The sequence below is a fragment of the Geotrypetes seraphini genome, chromosome 10 (genome assembly GCF_902459505.1).
Source record: "Geotrypetes seraphini chromosome 10, aGeoSer1.1, whole genome shotgun sequence".
Taxonomy (NCBI): Eukaryota; Metazoa; Chordata; class Amphibia; order Gymnophiona; family Dermophiidae; genus Geotrypetes; species Geotrypetes seraphini.
Window position 1 is genome coordinate 55,234,637 of NC_047093.1, and position 23,154 is coordinate 55,257,790.

The 23,154-nt window shown below is 44.0% G+C and overlaps 1 protein-coding gene and 1 long non-coding RNA gene across 6 annotated transcripts in view; one reads left to right on the top strand and one right to left on the bottom strand.

The window, feature by feature from the left end:
• Window positions 1-407: 407 nt before the first annotated feature.
• On the top strand, window positions 408-13,888 carry LOC117367683. Its single transcript, XR_004540817.1, has 2 exons — window positions 408-761; window positions 13,845-13,888. It is a non-coding gene; the product is annotated as an uncharacterized LOC117367683 (long non-coding RNA).
• Window positions 2,140-23,154, bottom strand: part of TTF1 (transcription termination factor 1) — a 59,022-nt gene continuing 38,007 nt past the window's right edge. For 3 of the 5 annotated variants that reach the window (XM_033960481.1, XM_033960482.1, XM_033960480.1), the window contains 5 exons: window positions 20,725-20,950; window positions 20,431-20,520; window positions 15,396-15,461; window positions 13,818-13,903; window positions 2,140-4,113 (listed from right to left, as the gene is read on the bottom strand). In XM_033960481.1, the coding sequence (XP_033816372.1) occupies window positions 3,950-4,113; window positions 13,818-13,903; window positions 15,396-15,461; window positions 20,431-20,520; window positions 20,725-20,950 (632 nt within the window). In that variant the 3' untranslated portion in view covers window positions 2,140-3,949. The remainder of the gene's footprint in view (window positions 4,114-13,817; window positions 13,904-15,395; window positions 15,462-20,430; window positions 20,521-20,724; window positions 20,951-23,154) is intronic. The other 2 variants (XM_033960479.1, XM_033960483.1) reach the window with 2 other exon arrangements.

Consider the following 23,154-nt stretch of genomic DNA (forward strand, 5'->3'; position numbering starts at 1 on the left):
AAAAAGGCAGAGGGTCACTAAAGAGGTAATATTATAAAGAATATATTAATAAAACGGTAATGGAAAACTAAATGAAATACTGGTAAAATTCCAGAAAGAGTTTGTCTAATATTGTGTGCATATGACAGTAAGAAGTATTGCTGACTCAAAGGATAGGAGGGGGGCATTCCTGAGACATTAAATACAATGCCTACAGTTATATGAACATTGTTTCAAGGTATCAGCAGAATTTACCATAAGGACTATTGTTTAAAAAGATGGTCTAAGCATGTCACGTGAGGGGCAAGCATGTGAAAGAAGAGAACAGTGCCCAAATATGGGCAGCTGCAAATATGGTCAGGGTCTGAAGAATAAGGGGTGGAGAGATAGGAAGTAAGTGTGAAGGATTTGAGAATTTGTGAACTGTACTGCTCTACCCAGTGAGCAGACAGGCAGGAGGGGCTAACTAAAGATTGTACAAACTATATATCCAATGAATATACTATGCCAGTGTATCGCAAACTGTGTGCCGCAGCACACTGGTGTTCCTCCTGAGATTCCAAGTGTGGCCACGGCATACTGAGGAGGAAGAGAAGCGCCAGCCAGCTGACTTGCCTCTCTCCACGAGAGGTACCTCCTGAAGGGTCAGAGATTCACATGCCGGTGATGCAGGTTTCTAACAGCATTGGGCTTCTGTCTACCTCTGCTGGGTCAAGCTCTCCCCTCTCTTCAATGATTAAAAAAAAAATCAAACAAACAGAAGATGAGGAGAATATTCACAGGTAAAGAAGAGCTTAATAACTCTCAATGTATGTTAGAAAACAGCGCCTGCAACTAATACAGAAGGCACTAGGACCCAGAAGGAAATTTCTTTTTTCTTTCCTGCTCCTGCACGAACCATGATGAACAGCAGTTCACAGCTTTCACTTTGCGCTGAAAATCCAGTGAAGGAGGCACACAGGCAGACGTAGCAGACAGCTCCCTCCCCCCAGGGCCATGACTCGGTACCGCAAAGGAAGGGTAGCAAACAGCCGCGGGAATGAAAAAAGCCGTCAAAATCGACAGGCAGAAATAAATCTAAGCTCCCGATGCTGGAATGCTGCCCCACATCGTCACCACCGGCAGAAGAAAGGGAGAAGGTTTTTTTCTGAACATGGGGAAGGAGGAGGATGAAGGGATACTGCTGGACTTGGAGAGAGGAAGAGGTGCTGCTGGATAGGGGGCAGGGAAAGGGAAGGTAGAAGAGGTTCTGCTGGACATGACAGAAGGAGAGGGAAAGGAAAGATGCTACACACTGGAGGAATGGGTGAGATGGTGGATGGGGAGACAGCATATTAGCTGCGAGTGGGGTTGGGGGGAGGGAAGAAATGAAAATTGTTACAGGAGGAATGAGAGTGATGAGAGAGGGAGAAATGGACATGGGGTGGAGAAGGAGAAATGGTGCATGGGGAGAGGAAAGGAATCATGTCACTTGAGGGAAGAGGCAAGGAGAGAGAGAGAGAGAGAAAGTGTGCAGGAGGTTGAAAGAATTGGACTCATGGCAAGATGGATGGTGAGGACAGAAAGGAGGGGAGGAGAAATGTCACACTCGGGGGAGGGGAAGGGGTGAGGGAAGATAGTGAAAAGTTGGACTCATGGAGGGAGAGAGATGTTGGTTATGAGAGGGAAGGAGGACCAGAGAAGAAGCATACAGGAGGAAGAGAGAAAGAAATGTTGGACTGGTGGAAAGGAGAGAGAAATGTTGGACTGGGAGGGGGCAGAAAGGAGGAAGGAAGATAGAAATGTTATACTGGGGGGGAAGATGACTAAAGGAAGGGAGAGATACCAGACCAGGGAATGGAAGGGAAGGAGGGGGATCTGGTAGCACTATAGAAATAATAGTAGTAGTAGAGAGAGATGCCAGATTATGGGAGAGGAGAGGGATGCCAGACTGGAAGGGGGAAAGGAAGGAGAGAGATGTTGGACTACTGGGGGGGGGAGGAGAGAGAGCTAGGAAGGGAAGGTAAGACATGGAAAAGTAGATTTTGAGAACAAAGCAGAAAAACTGAATGTTAAGTTAATGCCAAAGATGGACGCAGGGCAGAAAGTGAAGAAAGAGAAAAACAGTCAATGGAAAAGAAGGCCCTGGAAACATAGTTAAAAGCACAGAAAAATAAAGTCACCAGACAACAAAAGTAGGGAAAATGATTTTATTTTCAATATAGTGATTGAAATGTGTCAGTTCTGAGAATTTATATCTGCTGTGTATATGAAAAATGAATGGAAATAATTGCATTATAATTAGTAAAGGAGGCGGGATCTGGGGGAAGAGCTAGGGTAGGTCTAGGGTGGAGCTTGGGATGTCTATGGTTGGAGGTACTCAGTTGATATTTGTTAAGACTTCCCTGATGGCACACCCTACTGGCATTTCAGGGCCTGTTTGGAGGGCCTCTGCGCATGCGTGGATGTCACGCATGCGCATGATGTCATCATGGCGATGTCTGTGCACTTCCGGGGTGCTTTGCGCTGTGGCCACTACCTTTAGTGTGCCCCTGCTTGAGAAAGTTTGAGAGACACTGTACTATGCCAAGTGTGTCCATCTTGCCAATTTCCGTGCATAGAGGGCACTCATTTTGGGCCCAAAATGTAAATAAATTATATTGTTTACTTTACACAATGTCTCTCAGAGTCTTACTCTTCTTGTGGGCAGTGCCTTTTCTCACAATCCTATCTGATAAGTCTGAAATTTACCTGCAAAAGGTAGTAGGAAAAATCCTAACATCTGATTTGTGAACTTGCGATTGCCACATGCACTGGTGTGTAGATGATGCAGCGTCATGGACAGGGAAAAAAGAGGGTGAGCAGAAAATCGGACATGTTTAAGGACAACATGGATATGTATTCAAACTCAGAAATAGTGAAAAATCCAAAATTATATCAATAATAAACACTTTCACATGGATTTTATGGAAGGCAAAAGAAGCTACATGAGCTAAAAAGGCTCCACAGGGAGGAAAAGCTATACAAACAAAAGATAAGTTTTAAGTCACTTTATACTCAAAGGTGTGACTATTTGGCGACTTTTTGAGACACTACAATTTTAAGAGTGTGACCATTTTGCTATTTAGTTTTGCTATTTAATTTCACCATTCATTTATTTGTTTACACAACATAGAGCTATAGTGGTCTCCACAGGAGGTTTTTATGCCAATGAGGTTTTCCTCCTGAATACCTTGGCCACAGCTGGGGCGGTGGGAGGGCTTTGTCTGAGGCTTTACCTCCCTGTGGGGCCTTTTTAGCTTATGTTGTAGTTTCTTTTGCCTTCAACAAAATCCATGTGAAAGTGTTTACTATTGATTAAGGACAACATGGATGACAGTTTTATGCTTGCTTATAATTTGACTACCAATGTGAACTAGAAGCACTGATAGCCTAGAATTGTGATAGTGTTTCAAAACTCTGCATGCTAATCATTATCACACAAGGTAGATTTATATTACGCCTCTTTTCCATTCCTTGTGTGAAATAAGTCTCTTTGCTTTACAGTATGTATATAGTTAAACAGCTCATTTTAACAAAGGCTCCTAGCAACTGCACTTGGAAATTTGAAACATCAACATTATACTATTATATAGCTGTCAAAGACTGCTCGGGATAATGATTTCATTTTGATCTTGTGTTTATTTGAGTGTAGATATAAGACCTTCTTAGATAGAACCCTAGCATTTCAAGCTATGTTATCCTATTGCAGTTTTCAGATATTAATTAAGACTACTTTGTTTGATAAGATAGAACACTGATGTTATTTCTTCTAGCCTTTAGGATACAGGCATATCAGTTCACTCACAATGGTGAGAAATGGAGACATACAAGGATATAAGGAGCAGCCATGTTTACACATTTGCACTTCAGTGTTTGTCTGCCTTATTTCTCAACCATCTCAACTCCCAGTGGCCAAATCAGAACATTGCAGAATTTTATCTCCTGAAAATCACTCATTTTCAGAATCACAGTATTCATATTGGAAGATGTCACAGATTCGAAAAACTGTCTGCTTCTGCTGGTTGCAGAGTGCCTTGGCAAACTTCTTCTCAGTCTTACTTAGACGCTCCTCAAATTCTGGAAGGGTGTTCTCATACAGAAAATCTATAATTTCTAGAAGGAAAAGAAAAAAGGATTTATGGCTTTGGTCTTCCCTAATCCTTGAGGGCTGTCAAAGGGTCATATTTTCACTTTCAGGATACCCCTAATAAACATGCATGAAAGAGAGATGCATGCTTATTACCTCCATTGAATGCAATTCTCTCATATGAATGTTCGTAGGGATATCCTGAAAATCTGACCTTGGCTTTCATTCCAAGTCCATGAGGGTGCATATGGCATACCTGGTGTCCTTCCAATTGGCTACTAAAGAACTTTTACATTCTATACATATGGACCATATAACCAGATAATAGCTAACAGCACAATGATTTACACTACCAGAATCAAACAGTAGAGGGTCTTCCTATCTTTGTGTAGCTGGTAAGTATGGAATGGATGGAAATGATCATCAAAACTCCCGAGTTCTTCCCAAACTCTACTTCAAGTTCAAGATCAATTTAAGTAATATACCTAGTAGTCTGATTGGTAACTGGACAGTACTTACTATTGTAGCTGTGGAAGAAAGACTAGCTTCTTGCATCAGACTGTGTGCGAGTTCTTGAGTCTCCTGTCAACTAACAATTGTAAAGGTCCTACTGGATTACACTTCAATGTATCATAAACCACTTTGGGTGAATATCTTCATGAAAAGTCAGTAAATAAATCATCCCTTGCACATTTCTATCATAGGAAAGCACAGATGAATATGATTATTGAATCTGATATATGTTCTTTATGAAGTAAGACCAGGGGTATCAAACTCAAATCACATAAGGGGTCAAAATCTAAAACACAGGCTAAGTCATGGGCCAGATATTTTATTAAGATACTTACCCCCTCCTTTGCTGACGCACAGCATGGTCCCCAGCGTCGGCTGCTCCAACGCTCACAAGACTTCTGTGAGCGTCGGATCAATTGTCGCCACCACCAAAGCCCACGCTGTGCGCCAGCAAAGGAGGGGATTAGTCTTAGTAGAAGTATAGGGCTACAACCTCTCCAACCCCACGCCAGCTACAAAATAAATAAAAAAGACTTTTCCTCTCTTTTAGGTCCTAGTTCATGCTTGCTGTCTAACACCAGCTCTGGCAGGATACACATTTCAAATCTGACATATTGTAATCACAAAACAGAAAATAAAATTATTTTTTCTACCTTTTATAGTCTGGTCATTTTGCCTTTAGTCCCAGTTTCTCTTTCTGATTTTGTCTATCTTCTAATTCTCTTTCCAGTGTCTTCTGTCCATATTTTCCTCCTCTTCTCTCTTGCTCCATTCCCCGTCTCCAACATATTGATTTTTCCCTTTCAACTTTTCTCCTTTTTTCTTTTCTGTCCACTCAAATCTCGCCCTTTCTCATCCTTTTCCTTTTTAAATTTTTAGCTACCTATCAATTCTCAAATCTCCAGATCCGACTTCTCTCCTTTTCTCTTCCCAACTGCCCCATCCCATCTCTCCCCTTGTCTGCCTGCCTGCCTCCCTCCCTCCCCCCAGGTCCACCATTTATCCTTTTCTCTTCCCAAAGGTTCTCCCTTCAAGTATCTTTTTCCCTCTTTCTCCACACTACCCCAGGTCCAACCTTTCTCCCTTCATCTCGCTCTCTTCACAGCCTAGCATACCTTTCCCTCCAGCGCCGGTCCCTCTCTCCTCACAGTCCGGCGTGTCTTTCCCTCTGGCGCTGGTCCGAAGTCGCTGCCAAGCCAAGGAGTCTGTTGGCCTCAATGACTCAGCAGTGCTGTCCATGGCTCCCCCTCCTGCTTTTCGCCTGCTGCGGTCTGTCTCCAATGACGCGCAACTTCCTGGTTCCACCCAGGTGGACTGCGGCGGACGGAGGGGGAGCCACGGACAACATTGCCGAAGCCAGCAGACTTTCCGGCATGATGGCGATGTCGGGAAGGATGATACGCTGGGTTGTGAGAAGTGGAAGTTCAGGAGCATTGCCACAGGCCACATAAAAAGGCCAGGTGGGCCGAATTCGGCCCGCCTGGCCTTGTGTTTGACACATGTGAGTTAGACCCAAGACATGAAGCGAAATAGTTATAATGAGGCCATTGACCACAAGCTTTTCTAACATTAATCACAAAAACTAGGACTAATCTGATATGTACTTATACTAGGACTGCACATTAATAAACACATTAATTGTAATTAATCACCTGCAGCCCACTTTCTGCTTGCCTTTCTCTCCTCCCTTTTGAATGGTCCAGCATCTTCTCCTTCCCCCTTCACCCTACCATAGCTCAATGTTCCCTCCCACATCTGGCTTACTGTTAAGGCAGTCTTCTGCCCTGCAGCCAGTGATAGCCCTACTGAAAGGCTGCCTGCACCAGGCCTTTTCCCTTCTGATGCAACTTTTTGTTTCCAAGAAAGGGGCAGGACAAAGGGAACGACCCAGTGCAGGCAGCCTTTCTGTAGGGCTGCTGCTGGCGGCAGGGCTGAATATTGCCTTAAATGATAAGCCAGGGAGAGAGGAAGGAGAAAGGAAAATATTGAGGGAGGCCCTCCCAACCTGGACCCCCTCCAAAGCTGCAATACCTGCTCAATGGCTGGTGGACAGCTTGCCCAAGTTGCCCCCTTCCTTATACTGCTTCATGAGTGGAGAAGTCAGCAGCATGCCTCAAGCCACAGACACTTGCAGTCCCCAAGTATGCTCAGTTTGTGCATGAGCTGAGCATGCTCAAGGAGTGTTACCATTGGCAGCTAGAGGCACCCCCCACTGACTTCATCTTTCTTGAGATAGCACAAGGAAGTAGCATTGGCAAAGGATTTCTTTGACTGGGGGTGAGGGTGGGGGACTTCAGCAACCACCAGCAAAGGTATGATGCCTATGGGGAGGAGTAAGAACAAAATTGAGTGGCCCACCGGTAAGCTACCACCCCTAGAAGACTGCCAAATCACTATCATCCTTCAGCCTCCACACATGAGAAAGGTCATACCCTCGACTTACTCGCATCCACTCACTCTAATCTCACCTCCAATACCAAATGGACACATCCCCTGGTCAGACCACTACCTCCTCAACTTCAACCTGAACTTTACATCAGGAAGCCCAAACAAACCATCAGAAGAGAAAAGCTCTATTCTGGAACAGAATAACCGAATCCCTGACTCCCCCATGAGACTGCATTAATCCTATGTTAGCTAGCTAGAACAATTCCACCACCAACACCTTAAACATCCTTGCACCCTTGCAAAATTACACAAGCCAAAACCTCTCCTTGTTTTACTGAGTCTCTGAGAGCCGAAAACAACAGTGCCGACAGCTAGAAAGATTCTCTAGATTATGGCAGAAGAGTAAATCACTAGACCACAAAACTCAAATGGAGTACTGCAATAAAGAAATATAAATACATCTCAGATGCCAAGAAAGCACAATTACCGTATTTTTCGCTCCATAAGACACAAGTAGTACTTGTTGACATAGAACTACTTGGCTACTTGGTTGTCTGTCTGAATGAGGACTATCTGATCATGAAGAAGATGCTGAAAAGCTTTGAGAGCTCTGAGTTCCAACAGATTGATACGACATTGATGATCCGTGTTGGACCAATGGCCTTGTGTATGGAGACCGTTGAGATGAGTCCCCCAAGTGTAGGTCGAGGAATCTGTGGTTAGGACTTTCTGAAGGGGGGGGGGACATCTGAAATAGTTGAGAGAGTGGGTCACAAGCCTGCGCCCACTGAGATGCCAGGGTCCACCAAGGAATTTTGAGGTGAAGCCTGGCAAAAGGAGTCACGTGAACTGTCAAGGCCATGTGACCTAGGAGAACCATCATGTGTCTTGCTGAAACTGTAGTCAAGGAAGACACCTTGTAGCTTAGATGAATGAGAGCATCCTGACGTTGTTGAGGAAGAATGCACTGAGTTGGACAGTTCCGATGAACTGTAAATTCTGAGAGGGCTGAAGCTGGGATTTGGGAAAGTTGATTTTGCACCCCAAACTTTGTAGAAACCACATAGTTCGTAGGGTCGCTACAATAATCCCTTGAGCTGTGGAATCATTGATGAGCCAGTCGTCCAAGTACGGGAACACCTGCAGAGCTGCTGCTACTACAACTAGGCATTTGGTGAACACTCTTGGAGATGAAGCCAGGCCGAAAGGTAGCACTGTGTACTGAAAATGCAGATGTCCCACCAAAAATTTGAGGAACTGTCGAGAGGCTGGATGAATGGGAATGTGAGTGTAAGCCTCTTTGAGATCTAGAGAACATAACCAATCGTTCTGATCTAGAATGGGGTATAATGATGCTAGGGACAGCATTCAAAATTTCTCCCTGACAAGAAATTTGTTGAGGGCTCTGAGATCCAAAATGGGTCGCAGATCACCCGTCTTCTTCAGGACTAGGAAGTAATGGGAATAAATACCCCTGCTCTGCTATTCCAGTGGAACCTCCTCGATGGCACGGAGACGAAGCAGAACTTGAGTTTCCTGAAGAAGAAGGGCGGTCTGGGATGGATTGGAAGGATACTCTCTTGGCGGCAGATCTGGAGGAGCCTGGATGAAATGAAGAGAGTACCTTTCTCTGATGATGGACAGCACCCAGAGGTCTGATGTAATGATCTCCCATCGATGGTAAAAATGATGGAGATGACCTCCAATGGGAAGGGGAGAGGACAGAGGCAGAACGATGGCTGATGTTTCTGCTGCCTCTGTTGCTATTGGGGTTTCTTAGGAGGCACCCTGGTATAAGGAGCTGCTCGCTTTGGGAAATGCCGCTGATAAAATTGTACAGGCCTGAAACCCTTATAGGTGGAAGGCTTAGGCTTAGGATGAATGATGGAAGCAAATGACTTCTCATGCTCAGACAACTTCTTAGTGGCTTCCTCGATAGAATCATCAAATAAGTCATTGCCTTGACAAGGAATGTTGGCGAGGCGATCCTGTAGATTAGGGTCCATGTCAACAGTGCAAAGCCAGGCAAGCCGGTGCATGGCCACTGAGAAGGCGGTGACCCTCGAGGAAAGCTCAAATGCATCATAGGAAGATTGAAGGAAATGCATGCGGAGTTGATTCAGAGTAGTAATGGTATTCTGAAAACCGGTAAGACGGTGTTGAGGAACATACTTGAAATATGCAGGCAGTGTATTAAATGAATGCTTGAAATAAGAAATGAATATGAAGTTTAATTCAAAACCCTGGTTGCCATCAGAGAATTCTGATACAAATGGCGCCCAAACTTGTCTATGATCCTGCCCTCTCTGCCAGGAGGGACAGTGGCATAAACCTTGGAAGGATTGTTCTTCTTCAAAGAGGACTCCACGAGAAGGGACTGATGTTATAATTGAGATTTCTCGAAGCCCTTTCAATGAACCATTCTGTAACAGGATTCCAGCTTGCTTGGAACAGCAGAAATGGAGTAAGGTGTTTCAAGGTTCCTCTTGAAAGTTTGAAAGAGAAGTCTATTAATGGGTATTTTGAGAGACTCCGAAGGAGGTCGAAACATACCCATCTCTTCTAAATACTCAGTAGTATATTTTGAATCAGAGACCAAATTAATCTTGAGCTCCTTACTCATTTGACGTAGAAAAGTTGAAAAGGAGATCTGTTCCAAGGTAGGCTGACTTCGAGGGGAAGGTGACCTTGAAGCGCCTCAAAGAGCAGAGAATGAGGGCGAAGCTTCCCTGGAGTACTCACATCTGAGACTTGAATATGCAGGTATAGACGACTCACTGGGAGAAGAATCCCTCACAGAAGAAGTAGATGGAGGAGGTGTCCTCGACTTCGGAGTAGAAAGCCTCGAATAACCTTGAGGTGTAGAAAGGCTAGGCGTGTCTCAAGAAGAAGATCTATGCCTCGATGGATGCCTCGACTAGTGTGGAGAACTGTGCCTCGAATCAGGCAGGTCTCGCTGAGAAGAAAGTCAAGGAGTCTTTGCCCAATGCCTCGGGAAGGGTGAAGCCGGTGGCAGAGGGAAAGCCCGAACAGGTCTCTAACAAGGGTAAGTCCGATTTTCTTAAAAAACAAACCGATTCGAATCGATTCACCCAAAGTGAATCAGAGAATCGATTCGAATCGTGAATCGGGCAGCACTAGATCCTAGAAACCCATGTAATCAAGCAACTTACAATGTATATCAAACAACACTCATGTCTACATCCCTCCCGACTGCAGCACAGCACAGAACTACTCCTTCTCACCCTGATCACTTAAACAGCTACTAAGCACAGGCTGACAGGTAATAATACTTCTTCAATTTGACATCTCTGCTGCCTTCGACTTGGTCAACCACCACCTACTCTTAACAAAAGTCTCTGAGATAGGAGCGACAGATACTGTTTTAAAATGGGTTGCTGATTTTCTTCAAACAGAAAATACCTAGTCAAAAGGATGGGGTCCTCTGCAACAATTGGAAGGCCTTCTGTGGTGTCCCACAAGGTTCTCTGCTTTCCCCAATTTTATTTAACTTATTTATAGCTTGCTTGGAAATATCAAATTCAACAATGAGAGCATAATGTCTTGTGCAGATGACATCCTTCTTTTCCTTATCCCAATAACCAACAACCAAACTGATACTATCCAAAAAGTCTCAGATAGAATTCAAACTTGGGCAACAATGCACAAGCTAAAGCTAAATGCCTGTAAAACCAGTTCTATACTTCCATACTCCTCAACAGACAGCACCTACGAGCATCACTTTCCAATTGGGTTACACCCTCGCAGTAGACAAGTCCTCGGTTGTATTTTGGACTATGCTCACTATGGAACCACAAATCTCCAACCTCTGGGAAAAAACCCTCTTCTCCATGAGACAACAAACTCATCAGACCATACTTCCATCAATGCCACTTTGCCCTACTTGTACAGATGCTGATCATGCCTCAACTGGACTACTGCAACTCATCTACATGAGAATTAACATCACACTTGTCCACAAAATGCAGCTCATACAAAACAAAGCACTAAGACTCATATTCAAACTAAAAAAATACGACTGTTTCCAATTACCTCAAGCAACTTCATTGGTTACCCATCTCATCCCAAATAAAATTCAAAACTTCCTGCATTATACACTACCTACTCTATGGAAACTCTGCTGCCCCACTATTCACCTATTCTCCTCGGCATGGTCAGCCTCAAGCAGAAATCTCAACAGTTCTTTTTTACCCAACGTGTAGTGGACACCTGGAATGCGCTTCCGGAGGACGTAATAGGGCAGAGTATGGTACTGGGGTTTAAGAAAGGATTGGACAATTTCCTAATGGAAAAGGGGATAGAGGGGTATAGATAGAAGATTACTATACAGGTCCTGGACCTGTTGGGCCGCCACGTGAGCGGACTGCTGGGCGCGATGGACCTCAAGTCTGACCCAGCAGATGCATTGCTTATGTTCTTATGATACAACTGAACCCTCAACAAAAAATCTCAAATACAAAAGAATATTCCACTCTATGTTCACCTTCTAGGGTGTGAAAATTTGGAACGACCTCACTAAAACCATCAGGACGGAACCTAATTACACCATTTTTCAAAAGAAACTAAAGACTCCATATGCTCTACCAGCAACCAAATCCAACCTCTACTGAACCCCTCTTCCTGTCACCAAGCTGTAACTTAATTCTTATCCTCGTTAGCTAATTACAGAACTTACATACTAAATGGTGAGACCTTGGCCAGGACCACGACGGAACGTGATCTAGGGGTGATCATTAGTGATGACATGAAGGTTGCAAATCAAGTGGAGAAGGCTTCCTCCAGGGCAAGGCAAGTGATGGGTTGTATCCGTAGAGGTTTTGTCAGCAGGAGACCTGAAGTCATGATGCCGCTATACAGGTCCATGGTGAGGCCTCATTTGGAATACTGTGTTCAATTCTGGAGACCACACTACCGGAAAGATGTGCTGAGAATCGAGTCAGTTCAGCGTATGGCCACTAGGATGGTCTTGGGGCTCAAGGATCTCACGTATGAAGAAAGACTGAATAAACTGCGGCTGTACTCACTTGAGGAACGAAGAGAGAGGGGAGACATGATTGAAACGTTTAAGTATATCACGGGCCGTATCGAGTAGGAAGAAGATATCTTCTACCTCAGGGGACCCTCGACCACCAGGGGGCATCCGCTGAAAATCAGGGGAGGGAAGTTCCATAGCGACTACAGAAAATACTTCTTCACTGAAAGAGTAGTGGATCATTGGAACAAACTCCCACTGCAGGTGATTGAGGCCAACAGCGTGTCAGATTTTAAGAGAAAATGGGATTTTCACATGGGATCCCTAAGGGAGTAAATTAAGGGGGGCGGGTATTTGGAATGGGCAGACTTGGTGGGCTACAGCCCTTTTCTGCCGTCTTTTTCTATGTTTCTATTCCTCTTCTCATAACTTCATTGTGTTTTCCTTTTAGCCTTCTTGCAGCTCGTTACTTCTCCCTTTTGTTCTATTGTACCTCCTTCAGATCCACTGTTCTGTACCTCCCTCTCAGACTAGCAATCTCAGACTTAAGCAATCCTTAGGTCTTAACTGACTACCGTATTTTCTCGCATATAACGCGCGCGTTATACGTGGTTTTTACAAACCGCGCATACCCTTGCGCGTTATACGGGTGAGCACGTTGTACAAATTTTTTTTTTTACATAGTTTCCCCCCCTCCCGACGCCCGATTCATCACCCGGAAGGAGCGCTCGCACTCCCACCCTGAAGGACCGCTCGCACCCCACCCGAAGGACGTCAGAGAAAGGGCGGGACCGCTGGAAGAAAAAGCAGCGCAGCAGGGCTCAGAGAAGGGGTGGAACCGCCGGCAGAGGAAACAGCTGGGCTCGCTGGCATCCGGAAACAAGGTAGACAGCTTCTCCATGGGGGAGGGGGGGAGGCTGTGGGGGTGCGAGCGCTTCTCCGGGGTGGGAGTGCGAGTGCTCCTTCGGGGTGGGAGTGCGAGCGCTCCTTCGGGGTGGGGGTGCGAGCGCTCCTTCGGGGTGGGGGTGCGAGCGGTCCTGCGGGGGGGGTGAATCGGACGTCGGGGGGGGGCATCAGGCTTTCAGGGTAGGGACAGGATTTCAAGGGGGAAAGGAGAGTCGAGGCGGGCGAAAACAGAGTCGGGGTCTCCAGAGGAGTCGGGGCGGGCGAAAGGAGAGTCGGGCAGCATGCGCGGTATACGGGGGTGCGCGGTATATAAAAATTTCTGTACATAAATTTGTGTTTTTCGCGCGCTATACCCGTGTGAGCGTTTTACACGGGTGCGCGTTATCTATGTGAAAATACGGTACTGTGCTTCCCTGCTTTGTTTCCTTAGATTTCAGAAATGTTTAACTTATGTTGCCTAATTTATTCTCCTAAATGCAATTCCCTACATAGTTCTATCCCTACGCTCTTCTTTGGTCTCTGTGTAGATCAAAGTGTTCTCCAAATTCTTGCTGTAAGTCGCCTTGAACCTTTATAGTTATTGCACGACGCACAAATAACAGATTAGATTACTGTATGTTGCAATAGAGATCACCATCTGCAAGAAAGTTAGCTCTCTGCTAATTATTTAACTCTGTCCAATTTGAACATATAAGCTAGAAAGCATTGGGAAATATTGGAGAGAATGAGAACAGTCCAATTCTCTATGTATAATGAAACAGAGCTGACCAGAAGTACTGGCAAAAGTAGTGTCCTGTGCCAATGCCTAGTGTTATTAGTCCTGCCATAGAACTGTTTGTCAAGTACTTGGACAGCCTCCATCTTTGATGGCAATACAGACTATTTAAAAAATATATATTTTTGGTATTAGAATATGGCAAAAGCACTGACCTGGAAATGTTTTTTTATTCCAATTAGGGACACGACATGCCTTCAGCTTATAAAACTTGGCTTGAACATAAGATGGAGGGACATCTCTGTAAAGGCAAATCTTCAACTTCAGAAGCAAGAAACATTTTCCAATCAGACAACAAATCGTAAAGCTCTCAGAAGAATGCACCCAGCCCATACAAGATAAATACAGCAATAGCATGACTCTCACATTTTAACAAGTTACTGTCCACTTTAACAAAGTCATCCATTAAACCTGTCTAGTCCAGACCATGTGAATTAGAAACACTATTTCAAGAAGTATATTGTGTATATTATCTTCCCTCACTCAAGAACACCTTAATATTAAATAAACAGAATACAAAAATTGCCTTTATCAAAAATATTTTGATTGATCTTTGGCTTATCAAGCAGGTAAAGTTCAAGTATGGTTAGATGACTTGATTCAACAATCTGCATCTTATTGCACCTTTAGAAAATTGGTTAAGACCTATTCAAAAAATTTGTTACTTGATTGATGACTATGTCATAGTTTTTTATTGTATTTTTCACTATTGAAATATTGTACTGCTTTTCTGTGTGCTTTGTATCATCACTGGAATGTCCAGTCCTCTTTATTCTGTGAACCGCCTAGAACTTTTTGGGTATTGGCGGTATAGAAAGATAAAGTTATTATTAAAATCTTAATTACCATGAAAAATCTTAAAATATCCTCCAGATTTTCTTATACAGTAAGAAGTTGCTCTAAATCAGTGGTCTCAAACTCAAACCCTTTGCAGGGCCACATTTTGGATTTGTATGTACTTGGAGGGCCGCAGCAAAAATAGTTAATGTCTTATTAAAGAAATGACAATTTTGCATGAAGTAAAACTCTTTATAGTTTATAAATCTTACCTCCCCCTCTGAAGGCCTGCATGTTCCCCCCTTCTCTGCAGCGTCCTCCAGCTTCCCCCCTGGTTTCCCGGTCTTAGTTTCAGCTAATTACCGCAGCCTGCAGAGAGGATTGCTGGTGCTGTAGCATTCCTTGCAGGCTGGCATCGGCCTCCGCAGCATGTTCCCTCTGCCATGGTCCCGCCCCTCCTCTGATGTCGGGGGCAGGATCGCGGCAGAGGGAACGTGCTGCTGAGGACAACAGCAGCCTGAAAGGATCGCTACAGCGCCGGCAATCCTCTCTGCAGACTGTGGTAATTATCTGAAGGTAAGAGTAGGATACCAGGGGGGAAGTCGGAGGACGCTGCAAAGAGCGGGCAGCACTAGTACAGACCGCGGGCCGCACAGTAGAACCTAGTGGGCCGCATGTGGCCCCCAGGCCGCGAGTTTGAGACCACTGCTCTAAATGTTGAATAATTTCATTTTTATTGCTATCATTTATTTTGTTTCTTGAATTTGGTTATTTAACACTTTCTTATTTTAGCTAGCCTTCATTTCTTTGTGGTTTTCTGCCATTTTAGACAACCTTCCTCTGCTACAGTCACATAATTTGGCCATGCACCACTGTTGATACCTAATATTAGCAGAAGGGTTAGAGGGGGATAGCTTGCAAACATCCTTGGTAAAATACTGAATAAAACTATTTACCCTATACAATCTGCCAGCTCTTCCCAGTTTACCTCATTACTGTCTTCCAACTGCATTTCATACAGTCTAGAAAGTAGAAGAAAAAAAAGTAGTGATTAAGCAGAGCAAGCAGACTAGCATGCCAAGAAAAGTACTGTATCAGCATTGCCCCCCCCCCCCTAAATCAAGATGCAAAATCCTAAAAGAAAAATCAAAGAAAGTTGTAAAGCAGCATTTCTGGGACTAGAATTTGCATATTTTCAAAGATTTGCACTGGCAGCCTTTCAGCCAGGATTACATTTAAATTGTTATCTCTCGTTTTTAAGGTCTTCTGTATGGGTGTACCAAAATATTTTTCTGACAAATTGATTAAACAAGATCATCAATGCTTTTTATGTGTTGCTCAACAGTGCATGTTGCAGCTTCTGTCTTTAAAATCAGTGAGATTAATGTCTAGAAAAAAGAGCCTTTAGTTAACTGGGGACCATCTTTATAGAATTCTTTTTCTATTACCGTCTGTGGGTTAACTGGTTATTTCGACTTCTGCAAGGTTTTGAAATTTTGGGTTCTTGAAAATACTTTGAGTGATTTATAGGCTGTTTTTAATTTACAGTTTTTATTTAGAATGTATGACTTGACTGTTGATGATGAAATTGATCAGCAATGAAGTCTCCAGTGCTGAAATCTCTTGTTAAAACCATTTCATTGCCTCAGACCAACTCTGGGGAAGGAGGCTACCACAAAAGCTGTCTTCACTGTTAGAATCAACATGGATGCCTCCTGCAAAGGCTCAAAAGGTGCCTTGCTGAGGCCACTCAGGACGTTAAGATTCCAGCTGTCTTATTGGAGGTCTCAACCCGAGTGTCCCCTTCAAAAATCTGACTATATCTAGATGCAAGGCCAAGGAACCCTTTCCCACTCAGCTTCTGAAACATGGGAAACCCACAACTTACGCTTTGAGGGATCTAACTGCCAGATCTTTTGTAGACCTGTTCACAGAAAAGCGAAAACCACTAACTGAAGCTTTCCAAGGATCTATCTCCAGGCCTTAGCTTAACCGCAACTGTTGCTTGTCTCTGCTCTAAGGAGGGTAGCAATAGCCACCTCTAAATAGTCTTTCCACACTAGGGCTGTGCAATCAAGAGCAATGCTGTAAGACCAAAATGTTCCAGATTCTCTAAGGGAACTGGACCCTGAGACAAGAGATTCATGTGTACCAGTAGCCAGAGACCCTTTTTCTTTGCAGGTGCACCAAGTTCCTGTAACACGGCCGAGGTGACCAATCCAGGGCCACTAGGATCATCTGCCCAGGATGGTTAGCTATTCAACAGATGACTCGGCTTATCATGGGCCAAAGAGGAAACATGCACAGCAGACCTTGCGCTAGCCAATGTTGGATCATGGCGCTAAGCCATTGTGCTTCCTGGGTTGGCTCTCCTGCTGAAAAATTGAGCCACGTTCTTGCTGTCTGCCAACGCCATGAGGTTGATCACTTGAGGCCCTCAGGGTCGCACTATGCAGTTGAATGCCCTCTGGGATAGTGACCACTCCCCCGATCTAAGGTCTTCCTGCTGAGATAGTTGGCTTGCACATTGACTACCCCTGCTATGGGTGATATCGCTGCCCAATAGAATAGCAGCTTGGCTTCCATGCTCAGTGTGGAACTTCTGATGCCTCCCTGTCAACTGAAATAAGTCACTGCCATGACATTGAACACCTCAACCACTTTGCTTCCTGGTGTTTCTCCAGAGTTTGCAAGGTGAGCCAAATGGTCCATAGCTCCAAACAGTTTATGGACCACTTCTTCTGTGAGAGTCCATCAACCTTGGACTGAATGCCCATGACAATGTCCTCTCCAGCTGTAGAAACATGGCAGATAAAGGCCAAATGGCCCATCCAGTCTGCCCATCTGCAGTAACCATTATCTCTTCCTCTCTCTAAGAGATCCCATATGCCTATCCCACACATTCTTGAATTCAGACACAGTGTCTCCACCACCTCTTCCAGGAGACTAATCCACATATCTACCACTTTTTTTTTTTTTTTTGCAGAAAAAGTATTTCCTTAGATTACTCCTGAAAGTATCACCTTTTAACTTCATCCTATGTCCTCTCATTCCAGAGCTTCCTTTCAAATGAAAAAAAAACTCAACTCATGCGCATTTACGCCACGTAGATATTTTAAACATCTCTATCATATCTCCTCTTTCCCGCCTTTCCTCCAAAGTATACAAATTGAGATCTTTAAGTCTGCTCCCATATGCCTTATGACAGAAACCACGCACCATTTTAGTAGCCTTCCTCAGGACTGACTCCATTCTTTTTTTATCTTTTTGAAGATGCGATCTCCAGAATTGTACACAATATTCTAAATGAGGTCTCACAAGTCTTATACAAGAACATCAATACCTCCTTTTTCTACTGACCGTACCTCTTCCTATGCACCCTAGCATCCTTCTAGCTTTTGCCATTACCTTTTCAACCTGTTTGACCACCTTAAGAATATCACATTCAATCACACCCAAGTCCCGCTCTTCTGTCATGCACATAAGTTCTTCATTCCCTTAACTGTACCGTTCCTTCAGGTGTTTGCAGCCCAAATGCATGACCTTGCATTTCTTAGCATTATATTTTAGCTGTCAAATTTCAGACCATTCTTCATGTTATTCACACCATCTGGGATGTGCATATTTTGGTATCATCCGCAAAGAGGCAAATCTTACCTGACAGCCCTTCAGCAATATCACCTAGAAAAATGTTAAAACAAACAGGCCCAAGAACAGAATCTTGAGGCACACCACTGGTAACATTCCTTTCCTCAGAGCAATCTCCATTGAACACTACCCTCTGTCATCTTCCACTGAACCAGTTTCTGTCCCAGCCCATCACTTTAGGACCCATCCCAAAGGCATTCAGTTTATTTATTAGACGTCTGCATGGAACATGTCAAAGGCTTTGCTAAAATCTAAATACACCACATCTAGTACACTCTTTCTATCTAATTCTCTGATCACCCAATCAAAGAAATTGATCAGATTTGTCTGACAAGACCTACCTCTAGTGTATCCATGTTGTCTTCGCTGAAATTCAGAAGTCATGAGATACAGCTTTGTTATTGTCTTAGTCTCCCCTTAAGGAACGTTCTGGGATCTCACAATGCTCTGAATACAATGGAAAAAATGAAGTCTCTGTCTAGGAAGCACTCAATTAAGCACTGCACTGCCGCAGACTGCAGAAACTCCAAAGTTTAACTATTACAGCAACACCGCTTTAAATAGAATAGTGTCGGGTCTTCACTGTGCTCAAGGGGGACTACAGTCTACTGGCCCCCAGTCTCCATTTGTGACACAATCCCCCAGAAGGGACGATTCACTCTGGGGCAGTAAGGGCATAGAATCCCAGTTCCCCAGTCATTATCAGACTTTTTCTCTGGCTCCTGCTCAGGAATTTCTACTGAAGTGCACCTGGAGAGGGTGTGTCCCCTTGTGCAGCAAGCATTGCCCCCTTGACCGATGTGAAAGATACCCGACAGTTTAAGTAAGCTTTTCACAACAAACTGATAAATTCCAAGGCAAATCCATGACTAGGTACCCCCTGGGCACCCTTCCAGGCTTCACTGCCATTTCCTGAGCTCCGCAGCATCCACACACCTGTGATTTGCTCTTGCTCTATCCCAAGTCTCTGGAGAAGATCTTTTTTATTCAAACCAGGGCCAAACATTCCGTGTGCGAATGAAGGATTTATTTTATGCAGCTTGCAAACATTAAGCCCTGTTGGACTGAAACCAGAGCCAAATAGCCTGCGCTCAAGAACCTGATAAATCAGGATGCAAGCTAGCTTCAAGGGGAATAGAACCCAAGCTCCACAAGTTCCAATGCAGGATAGCCAGACATGTCCGACCCAGAGTCTGCATTCTCCTAGGTAGAGCTGCCCTGGGATCACCAGGGACCTCTACAGCACCGAAAAGCTCCAAACTTGGATAAATATCAGAGCAGATCAGAATCACACCTTCTCAACTCAATTGCAGAACAAAAAAAACTGAAGGGGGCACTACAGCACTGATGAAGGAGATGGAGCTGAAGAATGTTAACTTCATCCTTTGCAATCAATTTGGGAGTATGGGGATATTACATTTTGCCAGGACTCGTATGTCCTTTGCACAAGAATGTGTGCTACATAATACCAAATGAAAAGCATGCATTGACAAAAAAAACTATTGGCTTCCATTTTGGTGAGTTTCTTTTTTTTTGCCTTCGGGGTGGGGAGGGGGATGACAACAGAATTTATTTACAGGATTTCAAGAATGCTGTAACATTTTTGTGCAAATAAAAAAATCTGTCAGTGCAGTAGAAAGAAACCAATATGTGCATATCAAGAGATCAGTATTCTACATGAACTGAGTGGGACTGTTTTGGTTGGAGCTGAATTTCACCAAGTGCCATAAAATGCCCTCTACAGAGGAGATTATTGCTTATTTACACTATATCTGTCACTGTATTACAATTTAATATCCCTTTAAAAAATAACTATCACTTTGCAATCTACATAAATTTAACATACTGAACAACCAAGCCAAGGTATAACCCCCCTCAAATTATATGAGTGAAAATAGGAATAAAAGTGGTGTTTATTCTGTACCTCTCACGACCAGAAAAAGTGGAATTAGTGTACTTTAGTCCCAGACTGCAGATACATCACTATTTGGTTTATGATTTAGGAAACGTCTAAAAACACAACTGTTCTTAAAACATCTTGACAACTGATCTACTTATCTCTTTCCTCTCAATAGCGACCTACTGTCCTTTTGATCACTTTTGTCCTCAACAATGAATTTCCTGTCTAATTACTTCTCTTTCTTCTTCCCCTCTTGAAGTCAGTCAATTTGTACCTTTGCTTAATCTTTTGTAAACCGCATAGAACTTCACGGTATTGCGGTATATAAGCTGTTATTATTATTATTATGATTGCTACTGCAATCTTATCTTGCACAATTTTTTGTCTTTCTATGCTGGTATTCAGTAAACACAGTTCTGTATTGACACAATTTAAGAACTCACCTTTTTATCATATTGATTTTTGCTTGCAGACCTTTGTATCCAGAATATACTTTCTGCCCCTGTGTCATCTTTGTAGTGAGAAGATCAGTCCTTCATGCATTAAAAAAACCAAACAAAACCATCTTTACATTTCCCTGTAGCAGATCAAAGAGAAAATTTAATGGCGCACTACTAAACACATCAACGGAATGTTCCAATATATATTTCTTTAATAAAACCTTTACAGATTGACCTACTCATTTGAAGTTTCTAATTCTGATGTAACAAAGTTTAAAGATCAAATGCTCTGCTTACCACTTTGATTTACACTGCATCCAATTCCTCGTTCCCACTTTCGCTTCCACCTCTACCCAGGATATGCCCTTGTAAAGTTTCTCACGCAGAACAGAAAGGAATTCCTGAGAACTCTCGGCCTCTATTTCAGAAATCAATAGAGGGTCATCGCTATTTAGGATAACCTCCTCTATGGCCATGAGTAGCCTTGTTGTTTCCTCCTTAGTCCAGGGCCCACGACATGCAGCTGAGGGAAAAGGAAAGAAATGTACATTTACCTTACCTGAAAGCATGCAACAAATCAGAAGTAGGGCATGTAAAAAGAGAAGCAAACATGCTCATGAGCAAAAAAGTACCAAAAGTGGTTTACAAATAACCAGAGATAAAAGGCTATAAAAGTTTGGAGGGGCAACTTTCATTTTTGAAAGTTGTGTACTATAGCAGTGTTTCTCAACTTCTTCACCCAAGTACCCCCTAAGCCAAACAAATACCTGCTGAGTACCCCTGCCCAAGCTCCACCCCAGACCTACCCAAACTCTGTCCCTGACTCCACCCCCATAATAGTACTAATTGTAAAGCAATTTCTTCCATCCATTTTTCATATACCGTATTTTCACTCATATACCGCGCACCCGTGTAAAACACGCACATGGGTATAGCGCGCGGGGAACAGAAATTTACGTAATAAAATTTTAATATAGCGCGCGCACGCGTATACCGCGCATGCTAAAACCTCCTCCTGCCTACTCCAAACCGGCATCCTCCCCCCCGCTCGCATCACCCCTCCTCCCCCTCTGATCCGAGATAATCTGATCCGGCATTCCCCCCCCCCCGCTCGCGTCACCCCCGCGATCCTACATCCCCCCCAGCACCGCAAAGACAACTCTTACCCGATTGGGCACCGGCACCGGCACCAGCACCAATGCACAGCATGTGCCAGTGCCCGAAGATCCTCCCTCGTTGGGTTGGGCTGGGCTGTGCGAGAGAGATCCTCCTTCTTCCTGTGCCGGGCTGGATTAGGCTTTGAGCATTTGCGCATATCCCCAGATTCAGAAAGGGGTGCAAAAAGAGTCGAACAAAAGACCTGGCATGGATAACTAAAGTAGTGAAGGAAGTGATAGGAAATAAGAAAAATTCATTCAGGAAATGGAAAAAGGACAAAACTGAGGAGAACTGGAAAGAGCACAGGAAGTATCAAAAAGGATGTCACCATGTTGTTCGAAAAGCCAAGAGAGAGTATGAAGAGAGGCTAGCCAGGGAAGCACGAAATTTCAAACCGTTCTTTAGATATGTTAAAGGGAAACAGCCAGCTAGGGAGGAGGTGGAACCGCTGGACGACAGAGACAGGAAGGGAGTGGTGAAGGAGGAGAAAGAAGTGGCAGAAAGACTTAACATGTTCAATGGAGATCAAGCAGAAAAATTAACATCCATGGAAGTGAGCCTTGAGGACATACGCAGGCAGATAGAAAAATTAAGAACTGACAAATCCCCGGGTCCGGACGAAATCCACCCAAGGGTTCTGAAGGAACTAAAGGAGGAAATAGTGGAACTACTTCAGCAAATTTGCTATCTATCCCTGAAAACAGGCGAGATCCCGGAGGATTGGAAGATAGCCAATGTTACGCCCATCTTTAAAAAGGGATCAAGAGGTGACCCGGGAAACTACAGACCGGTGAGTCTGACCTCGGTTCTGGGGAAAATGGCGGAAGCGCTGATAAGACAACATCGATGAACATTTTGAAAGAAACAAACCTCTGATAACCAGCCAACATGGATTCTGCAAGGGGAGATCGTGCCTAACGAACTTATTGCACTTCTTCGAAGGAGTTAACAGACGGATAGACAGAGGACACTCCATAGACATCATATATCTAGATTTCCAAAAGGCCTTTGACAAAGTACCCCATGAACGCTTACTTCGGAAACTGAAGAACCATGGGGTGGAAGGAGACGTACATAGATGGATCAGGAATTGGTTGGCGGGTAGGAAACAGAGGGTAGGAGTGAAGGGCCACTACTCAGACTGGAGGAGGGTCACGAGTGGTGTTCCGCAGGGCTCGGTGCTTGGACCGCTGCTATTTAATATATTTATAAATGATCTAGAAACAGGGACGAAGTGCGAGATAATAAAATTTGCGGACGATACCAAACTATTTAGTAGAGATCGGACTAAAGAGGACTGCGAAGAATTACAAAGGGACTTGAACAAACTGGGGGAATGGGCAACGAGATGGCAGATGAAGTTCAACGTTGAGAAATGTGGGAAGCAGAAACCTGAGGTACAGCTATACGATGGGAGGGATATTATTGAATGAGAGTACCCAAGAAAGGGACTTGGGGGTAATGGTGGACATGACAATGAAGCCGACGGCACAGTGCACAGCGGCCGCTAAGAGAGCGAATAGAATGCTAGGTATAATCAAGAAGGGTATTACAACCAGAATGAAAGAA